Source organism: Accipiter gentilis, unplaced genomic scaffold (genome assembly GCF_929443795.1).
Source record: "Accipiter gentilis unplaced genomic scaffold, bAccGen1.1, whole genome shotgun sequence".
Lineage (NCBI taxonomy): Eukaryota > Metazoa > Chordata > Aves > Accipitriformes > Accipitridae > Astur > Astur gentilis.
The window spans coordinates 1,522,069-1,532,310 of record NW_026060824.1 but is presented as its reverse complement, the minus strand read 5'-3'; the positions used below and the strand labels follow the sequence as shown (position 1 = coordinate 1,532,310).

At 54.4% G+C, this 10,242-nt stretch overlaps 1 protein-coding gene across 1 annotated transcript; it reads right to left on the bottom strand.

The window, feature by feature from the left end:
• Positions 1 to 1,031: 1,031 nt before the first annotated feature.
• On the bottom strand, positions 1,032 to 3,112 carry LOC126036867 (uncharacterized). The gene is made up of 6 exons (XM_049797079.1): positions 2,716 to 3,112; positions 2,509 to 2,628; positions 2,129 to 2,299; positions 1,756 to 1,797; positions 1,502 to 1,586; positions 1,032 to 1,397 (listed from the first exon to the last, which is right to left on the bottom strand). Exons 1-6 carry the CDS (start codon positions 2,745 to 2,747, stop codon positions 1,032 to 1,034), a joined length of 816 nt encoding a protein of 271 aa, XP_049653036.1. The 5' UTR covers positions 2,748 to 3,112.
• Positions 3,113 to 10,242: the final 7,130 nt, after the last annotated feature.

The window sequence follows — 10,242 nt, the reverse complement described above, 5'->3', positions numbered from 1 at the left end:
AGGGGCTCCAGGTGAGCCTCTGAACACTGCAGGCCAGGCAGGAGCTCTTCCAGCTGCAGGTCGGAAGCACTCACCTTCAAGATGACGGCCAGCAGCAGCGCAGGCTGGCTGCCCAGGTCGACATCCGCACCGTGGTCCAGGGCCTCCCGCAGCTCACGAAACTCTGTCCCGCCGGCAGCTCTTCGGAATATCCCTTCTGTCGACGGTCCTTCCTTGTGCAGGACAGCCAGCATCTCCTGCAGCAGGGGCAGGAGGACAGTTGTTTGGCTGAGAAGCTGCCTTCCAACAGCAGCGACCAAAGCACTACTCCAGATCCTGCTCCTTGCCCCCCGCAAAGGGGGCTGGCACCAGAAGCATGTTCTGGGGGTGAAGGGCCCAATCCCCCATCCCCAGAGCTCCTGGGGACACCCACCTCCCCTCTGGAGCAGCCGGAGGGAGGGCTGGGGACCCCCTGCCCAGGCTGGCTTACCTGGATGGGCTGGGGCAGGGAGCCGTCCTCCCCGCAGAGGGCTGCCAGGGGCTGTCCAAAGAGCGCCCTGCTGCAGCCGGAGCCCGCCTGCCCTGGCGCCTGGGCAGCAGCCGGGGTCCTCCGCAGAGCAAAGGGCCAGGGCAGTCCCATCCTCCTCCTCCTCCTCTTCCTGCTGCTGATGCTGTTCCCTTCTTCTGAAAAGGAACATGGAGCAAGAGCGCGTCAATGGAGACAGCCGGGCCAGCACTCCTGGAGCCTGCCCTGCCTGCAACACGGTGCTGAGCGGTGAGGCAGGATGGGCAGGGAGCCAGCAGCTGGAACCACAGCTCCAGCTCAGCGTCTCCAGCTCGGAGGCTCCTGAGAGCTGGCGTGCCACCGGGACAACCTGTCCCAGCCCTCGCCCTGCCCTCCTCCAAGCTGTGGGCAGCAGGAGAGGCTCTGGGTCCCCGTAGAACCACGTCCAGCAGCTGCTGCCCAGCAGGTGCCCTTGCTCGTCCAGGTGACGTCCTCCCTTGGGGTGCCGCACCTGCATGGCGACACTCAAGGGACAAGTGAGCACAGCTCAACCATTTGCAGGACAATGCGTTTCTTTCCAGAACTCACCTGGTGAGCGGCAAAGTCCCCCAGCTTTGACAGATGGGGCTGTCGGTGGCCCTTGCTTGGGGTGATCCTGCAAGAAGCGGGCTGCGCTTAGAGAGCAGCCCCGCAGCAGAAAGGGCCACCGGCAAGCTGCCACCCGGCACCAGCAGCCTGAGCGCAGCAGAGCTGGGACCCCCTGCCCTCCCGGGCTCTCTGCCCCACCGGGCAGGTTTCCCCCCAGTGCAGCCAGTGAGGATGTGCTGGCATTCCTGGTGCCTCCCCCACCCATTCTCACCTCTGCCTGGTCCTCCATCAGCCTCTCCAGGCTCCTGGCACTGAATGACCTCCACTGGGCAAGAGAGAAGGAGCGGAGGAAGGTGAGCAGCGATGCCTCTGCTGCTCAGCTGGAGGACCAGGGCTCGGGGACAGAGCCCAGACCGGAGAGACACTCACGGCGTGGCGGCGGCTCAGCTCCTTCTCCAGGGGTCTGAGGGAGGGGAGACGGGTCACGCGGGCTCTCTTTGCTCCTCCTGGTGTCCTGTGCACCGGCAAGGGACAGGGAGAGAGCTGGCTGAGCCCCAAGCTGCCCCTTCTCTCCTTTGAGGCAGCTCTGCCCGAGAGCTGCCCGCAGCCGCGAGGGCACCTCTCCCCAGCTAGGGAGATGTGTAGCCCCCCCACCTGCGCCTGCAGCATCCCCCCCGGCTTACCCCAGCAGTGTGCCCACCCACAGCTCCTTCAGTGCCTGGGAGCTGCAGAAAGAGAGGAGAACCAGCGTCAGGCCCCGCTGCCCCCCAGCCCGTGGGGAAGGAAGGATTCAGGGGCAGGACAAAGCCCTGCGGGGCAGGACAGAGACACTGCCCAAGCCCTGGCTCCCCGCGTCCTGCCAGAGCAGCTGCTTTTGCCCTTCTCTTCTGGGGACCCAAAGGGCACCAGGGGATGCAGGACCTGGCAATGCCCCCATCCCTCCCTGCCGGCGTGCTTCCCGCTCCCTGCCCAGGCTCTGCACGCAGGGCAGAGGATGGCGTGGGCACGGTTGGGAACCTCTCCTGCCCGGCCATGGGACGTGGCACCACGACTCACCCGAAAGCGGCAACGCAGGAGCCAGTGGGCCAGATGAGGATGATGGAGGTCCTGTCCTCATCGCTGCCTTCCTCCTCCTCTTCTTCCTCCCCCGCCGCCTCCTTTCCGCCGCTCAGCACCCACAGCTGGTCCAGGGCCAGGCGGAGCTGTGGGCGCAGGGTGGTGCCACGTCTGCAGAGAGGAGAGGCAGGCGGTGAGCTGGAGGTGGCCTCCTGGGGGTCCCCCCGGGCAGACCCCCGTCCCCCACCTGCCCTTGAGACGGACATCGATGGGTGCATCCAGCACCACGGTCCCGGGGCCTGGGGCTGGTGCCGGGGTGTCCCTGCCCTGGTGCCAGGGCCAGGGGTGGGGGAAAGGCAGCTGGGCTCTGAGGGTCTTACCGCAGCTTGGCGACCACCACTTCCTCCTGGAGGAGGAGAAGGCGCCTCTCGCTCCTCTTGCGGCCCCGGGTCAGCCGCACGTCCGCGCTCAGCACCGGCTCGGCGTCGGTGAGAGCCTCCCTGCAGAGCAGAGAGCGGCGGGCATGAGAAAGGCCGCCGCGGGTCCCGGCCGTGCCCGCGTGTCCCCGAGGCACAGGGAGAGCCCACCTGGAGCCGCAGCAGCAGTTGGCCTGGCCCATCCTGCCCGGGAGAGGAGGACCCTCGCCGTGGACCAAGGACGCGGGCCAGTCGGCGACAGCGGGGATGGGAAGCGAGGTGCCGGTGCCGGCTCAGTGCTGCTCGGCCAGATCCTGCCTCCTCCCAGCGCTCCTGCGTGCCAGCACAGCTCCGTGCTGCTGTCTCTGGTGGCTGTGGGCTCCAACTGACCAACATTCTGAGCCCAAGGGACGAACATTCTGAGCCCAACGGAAAGTGGGCGGGGCACTGGGGGGAGAGTTCTCTCCAGTATGGCCGGCTCTGCCTGGCACTGGGGAGCCCCGGCCGGGCTGGACGGACCCAGCAGAGGGGAAGGACCACCTACCTCCACCTGTTGCCAATGCTTTCCCTGCTGCAGCCCGGGGTGCACTTGGCCGCCTTTGCCCCAGGGGCACTTTTCTGGCTCAAAATCGGTCAACTTGGCGTCCACCGTGAGCCCAGGTGTCTGCACAGCTGCTTTCCAGCTGGGTGTCCCCCAGCACTTACTGGTGCAAGGGCTTGTTCGTCCGTGCCCAGGTCTCCAGGACTTTGCTCTTCCCCTTGTTGAACTACATGAGGTTCCTGTCAGCCCCTTTCTCCAGCCTGTCAAGATCCCCCTGATTGACAGCAGGACCCTCCGGCGCGTGAGCCTCTCCTCCCGCTTGTGTGCCACAAGCTGCCAGCTGCCCGAGGGTCCACTCTGCCCCATCTCCCAGACCAGGGAATGTGAACAGGTCCGATGTGGGGCAGCGCAGGGGGGCAGACATGCACTTTGGCAGGCCATCACTTGTCACAGGAGGTTCAGAAATTTAGGGGGAAAATCCGTATTGGTTTGGGTATTGTTTACACAGTGCTTCCCCTTTGTATTCCTGCAAGCTCGTAAAAGGTGTTCAAAATGTCTCCTTTGTCATTTGAAGGTCACAGCTCTTCACAGTGCTGATGTTGCGTGTAACATTGGATCGGGTTGTACTCTCGCATAGATCGTTAGGTAGTATGGAGCCGAGATTATTAGGTAGAAGATAGCAGATTATCTGCATTAATTGTGCTAACGCCAGCGACAGGAGGTTGCGTCTAGCTCTTGAGCCGAAGGATGAAAATCCAAGGTGTCTATTGAACTCAGTGGGCTATTGACCAGCAGAGTGAATTCACCACGTTCAAAAAAGAAAAGGTACATGAGAAAGGCCTATTCCATCTTGACTGCTACAATGCCTGTTTTTGTGAAGATAAATTATCCATGCCCCTCCTGCCACCCCCTTCCAAAAAAAAGGATAGAGAAAAAAGATTCAACTGCTAGAGCAATGGGGATTTTAATAGCCAAGTAAATTTCCCTAGATCATTCCCATTCAATGAGCCACTTTGTCTGCCTCTACTTGGTACCAACAGAAGACTCTACCTGTGCCCTGCTATGGAAGATGTAGAATTCCTCTCTGATCCAGAACTTTCCACCTACAAGCAAAACCGTGGTGAAGTTTTCCTCCACCTCAACCACTCCCTGGTGCCTCTTCCCCAGGGAAAGTCTTTCCTCTCTCACTCTGTGATCATAGCTGGTCACGGGCAGTGCAAGCCCCAGGCCTCAGCCACCGCCCGAGGCCACCAACCCCCTTTAGCCATAAGCAAGCTCTCAAACTCCTTTTTGGCTGCAGGAGAAGCATTGTTAGTAGAAATGGACGCACACGGCACAGTCTATTCCAGAATAGCCACAGCGGTTAAAAGCTTTCCGTGTCCTGGATTGGTGGTTTTCAGGACCAGCTCCTGGGTGCTGTTGCACAAGGCTAGCGATAGCTCTATTTCATGCAGGTAATTCAGGCTTAATCCTTTGTCCCCACAGGCCCAGCAGCACAGAAAGTCACCGTGGGCTGTGTTTGAGCAGCCCGCTCCACTGGACTTGTGGCAAATGGCCGCATCCCTGCTCTTCTGTTGTCCGCGTAGGGTCCTGGTCAATACAACAAGCTGTTTTCCCTGGAAATGACCATCGTGGCTAAAGACAGACTCCTCCTTGTGGACGCCAGCCAAGCTGTGGGAACGTCTCTGGCACCCATGCTGTGCCAGCTTTCAATCCCCAAGAGGCTGGAACTGAGGTGCGTCCAACAGGAAGAAAATTTGCAATTGTTACTGAAAGAGGGGAGCGACCACCGGCACTGAAGAGCCATTCATATCCTGCCGAAAGCCACAGGGAAATGCAAGGTGTGGTGAGCTTAGGCAGGAATACTCCTGTCCGAGGAGCAGCACACTTGGTTACTAAGGCTTTATCACACTTGGGTGATAAGGCTTTATCCTCGGCTTTGCCGCTGTGCTGACCGCTGTGGCTGCTGCCTGTTCTTTCCTGCCATGCTGGCTGCACCCACCTGTGGGGCTGTCCTTGGGAAGGGCACCAGAGCCGAGAAAGCCCCTGGGAGAGGGGCGGGGAGAAGCTCTTCTCCAGAGATTTGCCAGAAGCTCTCCAGAGCATCCCTTTTCCAGCCCATGAGATGCTCTGTGTAACAAGGGAAGGTGCCTGTCGGTCCAAGGGATGAGGCCCTGCAGGGCTCCCATCAGGGTCCTTTGACCTACCCATCTTCCAGGGGCTGGGGGTCTCACGAAGGGCAGAGCCCTGTCCCCCACCTGCCGCTGGGACAGACATTGGTGCATCCAGCCATTAAAACCTGCCGAGGCCAGCTAACTAGGAAATAGAGAGGAGCCACACTGCGCATGCCCAAAGGGCGGACACTATGTCAAGGATAATGTAAATAAGTATATGATTAGAACAATATAAGCTTGCCTTGCTGTAGGTAACGGTATGCTCACTAGGAGGAACTACCCCCCCCCCCCCGCCCCGTGCATCCAGCGCTGCAATAAAGAATGCCTGCTTTCTAAAACTCCAAAATCGAGCCTCAGAGTGTTTCTTCAAAGGGATCCTTCATTGTGCATGATCAGATGTAGGCAGTGCTAAGATAATCAGTTGCAATTATTTTTGCGTATATGTGTACTAATCTGATTAATATGCAATTAGTTATTCTATATAACCTGTTAGTGCTAAAGCTGATACGGTATGCACGCTAGGTGGAACTATACCCCGTGCATCCAGCGCTGCAATAAAGAATGCCTGCTTTCTAAAACTCCAAAATGAGTCTTAGAGAGTTTCTTTGACCGGCTTTTCGGTATCACTATAGAGTAAGTAATTGCATATTAATCGAGTATTAGTATACATATACATAAAAATGATCGCAACTGATTTTCTTGGTACTGCCTACATCCGATCATGCGCAATGAAGGATCCCTTTGAGTCGAAGGGCTGCTTTTGCGACCACCGACTCATTGAAGTTCTTGCTGGCTGTCCTTGAAGTCTTTATTCTTGTCCTTGTTCTTTGATCTTGAAGCTTAATGCAGTTTCAATCACATGTGGTCAGATTTCAGCATTGTTCTCATCTAGCAAACAGGAACATCACATCATAAGAGCAAAGAACTGCAAAACTTATGAAGATTTACTAGGTAATCACTTGACTACACTCTTGTAATTATCTCCCCAGTTACCCTTTGCCTCTTGTTTCAACCATAATGTTAATGCATGATCATTTATCAAATCTCACTTAGTCATCTAGCAGCAAACCAGTTTTCATCGAAGGTACAAAATACTAAAACCATAAAAGTTTGAACAAACCACATGAAATGTATGGACATATGCTATCAAGTTCAGTTATACACATTCGATTTCCAAAGTTCTTCCCCCAAACTATTACCGGGAGTCGCTTGTCTCGCACAGTTTCTATCGGGTTGAAGTTCCCCCGCTTCGAATTAAAGGTCCAGTGTTCTTTTCTTCTACAGCACATGCCCAAGGCGGGGGGTGGGGGGGGTGGGTAAGTCTTTTGGTCGTGAACTGAGTTGGTGGTCTGATCTGCCCCCGCTGTCTTTACCTTTCCTCCGGTTATCCAAGATTTTTGCTGACTTTGTGCCTGTTAGCAATTTTTCAACTTCTCGGCACCTCCTGGTGTAATAAGTAATTATAGGTAATTTGCTGATCAAAGAAGTTAAGCAAGGGAAAAGAACTTGTTACACCAGATGCGAGAACATCCTGTTTTGACAAGAAAAACTTACCTACAATGTTATTTACTGCCGTGAGAACGGAACCTTACAGTCTAGCAGTTGTTTAAAAAAAAAAGATATTGGGCTGCAGTATTCTGATACCATGACAACCTATATCCTTGTTTAAATTTATGTAAAATATGTAAGCTTTTGATATACCTTGTGAATTTACCAAAAGTGAGCATAAATCCTGAGGAAGTCACGATTACGGAAGAAGGCGAGGGATGTACTGAAGATGGGAGACCGACCTCGGTGAAAATAAGAGACTGCTCAGCTTGCCTAATTTTGCGAGCCTTGGTGGAGCTGCGACTCCCCGGCCGCCCAGCGCGCTGCTTTGTTTTCCTACCTTAATAAATATATAGTGAATACAATTTGAACTCGATTTGTTTCAATCCAAATATAACGCTATAAAAGAAGCTGTCTTGTTTTTCACGGCGCGCGTTGTGGTAGAGCAGAAGCTCCCCGCCTGCCCAGCACTGTTAGCTTGCCTTTATTCATTTAATAAATTGTTAACTTTGTTTGAAATCCTGTTTGGGACTAAATTCATTTATAACAGTTACTCCTTTGGAATCCAGTAAGATGAAGGCTTGCTGCACCTCTGCTGAGAGAAGCCTCTTGACTGAGGTGAGCACCATTGCAGCCCTTCGCCACTCTTCTCGGCATCTGCTCCCTCCCTCTTTCGGTTTTTTGTTGGTTTTGTGTGTGTGTGTGTGTGTGTGTGGCGGGGTTTGAGGGGCCGCAGGGCCGGCTCCTGGGAGAAGCTGCTCGAAGCTCCCCCGGCTCGGAGCCGGCCCCGCCTCTGGCCCAGGCCGAGCCCCTCAGCGACGGCGGTAGCGCCTCTGGGAGAAGAGATTTCCGAAGGGGAACGCCCCGTGAGGGAGTCGGGGGAGTGGGACGTGAGAGGAACCCCTCTGCGGATCCCGAGGTCAGGGAAGGAGGAGGAGCGGGGGAGGAGGGGATGCCCCCGCAGCCCGCGGGGAGGCGGCAGGCTGTCCCCCCCAGCCCGTGGAGGGGAGCGGGGGAGCGGATGTCCCCCAAAATGGCCGCGGCTCCCGCGCTGGAGCAGGCTGTGACGGAAGGACTGCACCCTGTCTGTGGAAGGGACCCGCGCTGGAGGAGTCTGTGAGGAACTGCAGCCCGCGGGAAGGACCCACGCTGGAGAAGTTGGGGAAGGGCTGTCTCCCGCGGGAGGGAGGGAGGGAGGGAGCCCAGGGCGGAGCAGGGGCCGAGCGCGGAGTCCTCCTCCCCCTGAGGAGGAAGGAGCGGCAGAGGCAAGGGGTGAGGACCCGACCCCAGCCCCCGTCCCCGTCCCCTGTTCCCCTGCGCCGCCGGGGGGAGGAGGTGGAGAGAACGGGGAGTGGAGTTGAGGCGGGAAGGCGGGAGGGCTCCCCGGGGGGAAGCTGTTCTCAGGCTGGGTTTTGCTTCCTCGTAGCCTTGTTGTGACTTGATGGGTAGCAGATTACAGGGATTTGGTTTCTTCCCCAGGTTGAGCCTGTCTTAAGTGGGGAGTGACCCCTCCCTGTCCTTCAACTTGATGAGCTGTAAGGCAGGTATTCTGTTCTTGAGCGGTGGGGGGGGGGGAGGAGATCTGACTGAAGGGTGCTAATTGTACTTTGTCAGTGGAGCTAGACTTGCAGATGAGGATGGGATCTCTGAATGACATGCAAGAGGCGCCTGGCGACTCTTGGAAAGACATGTACAAAGACCATCCCTAGAAATATTTTGGCATTTGAACGTCTGCTGGGAAAAGTTGACATTTCAGCAGAAAAGAAGTATGTTTTTTGGATGCGAGTCCTTCAGTGATCTCTCAAGTCTGTAATTTAAGCACTAGGAAACTCAACGATTAATATTGTATGGATTTGGTGCTTTGTTTTGTGGTTCGTTCTTTGGCTTGACATACAGCCACGCCACTACATGCTAAGCTCTAAGTTAACGTGGAGAGGATGGTTTTTAGTGAGATGTGAAAACTTCCTGTTCTGAAACCAAATCTTTTTATGGGAAGCATTGTGGTCTTGGGCTTGGAATGAGCTGAAAGGTAGTGCTTATTTCCACTTGGAGCTTTCTTTTGGGTTTTCAGGCTTAATCCCAAACTGGTGGTGATGCAAAGGTGAAAAGTTCAGAGAGCATCTTTGTTTTGCAGACTGCTGAGAGGCTGGACGGTAGGCCTAGGAATGTGTTTTGCTGACTGTCTGGTTTTGCAGGGTCTAAATGACAGAACTGCTTGTGGAACACCGTTATCGGTGGGCTGACCGGCAACCTCAAGGAAAGGCCAAAGCCGAGGATCCTCAGTGACCCTAGACCTCCTGAAGAAAGCTCAGCGGATGAACTACCAGCAGTGGACAGTCCTGAGGCATTGGTGAAAACATCTTTCAGGTCTGGCGGATATGAGCTTACTTTGTTTATCCTCGAGAGGATATGCTTTTAAGATTAAGTCTGCAGCGTGGGTTTGGTGGGAGAAATCAGTCCCGAAGGATTCCGCAGTGCTGCGTATCTGTACTGAACAAGAGTGAAAACAGAGGTCCATAAATAATACTGGCTGGACTTGTCCTTTAATTCTCCAACCTCATTAGCCTTCCCAAAAGGTGAAGAACTAGACAGATATAAAGTCTGTAAGTAGTCAAAATGGTCAGGAAAGACAGCTCATTCTAGGAAGATGTCTTTGAAGGTTGGCACTGTTTCTTCTGAAAGTGGTTTAGTGATGAAGACTTGCGCTTTAGGTCAGATGATGTGCTTTATTGATGCGAGGGAGAGCTAACCCTCTTCCTGTTGATGTGATGTCTTGAGAACTGTCTAGCATTAATTTATTTTGCCAAGGAGAAGGATTCTGGCCAGGGGCTTGCAAGCAAGCGGTCGCTGCTGTTGTAAAGTGTGTGATAGATCCTACCTCTTACTTAATCATGTGGACATACAGTTGTCCGATGTTTCTTGGAGGCATGTTTTCTGAAAAAGATTTTCTCAAAGTGAGGTAAACTGGAGAAGCCGAGTGATCTTTGACCAAAATGTGAAAATCGGCGTGCCCAGCAAAAGCGGAGCAAGTGGCAGAATTTATTTTTTCCAAGTGTTTTTCGAGCCTTTTTTGGTCATTGTTGAAAACCTATGCTCTACTTTTATAGTAAACACACATGTGTGCAAGCATGAAATGGTTTTTGCTTTGGATAAATTTCTCTTGACTACAGTGATTTTGATTATACCTTAGTCTGTCAAACTTATTTCAGTCTTCGTCTAAGTGTGATTTTGAAGGCGCTGAAGTTCGAGTCGTTGTATTAGGTGGGAATTTCAGATACCTTGTTTATACTGCTTGACATTTAAAAACACGTTACCACAAAGTGAGTTTGTCAGTCTATATAAATGAATCCTGTAATTCCATGGGGCGTTTTCATCCTTTAATATTTCCATTGAAATGATTCAGGACAAGTGTTTCAGAACCTTTGATGGTTTTCT

Bases quoted from the DNA above. Each gene is read 5' to 3' on its own strand.
- LOC126036867 (XM_049797079.1), bottom strand. From the start codon at position 2,747: ATGGGCCAGGCCAACTGCTGCTGCGGCTCCAG. The intron at 2,300-2,508 runs GTAAGACCCTCA...TCCTCTCTGCAG, and splicing joins GTGGTGGTCGCCAAGCTGCG to ACGTGGCACCACCCTGCGCC. The intron at 1,398-1,501 runs GTGAGTGTCTCT...TCTCTTGCCCAG, and splicing joins AGCTGAGCCGCCGCCACGCC to TGGAGGTCATTCAGTGCCAG.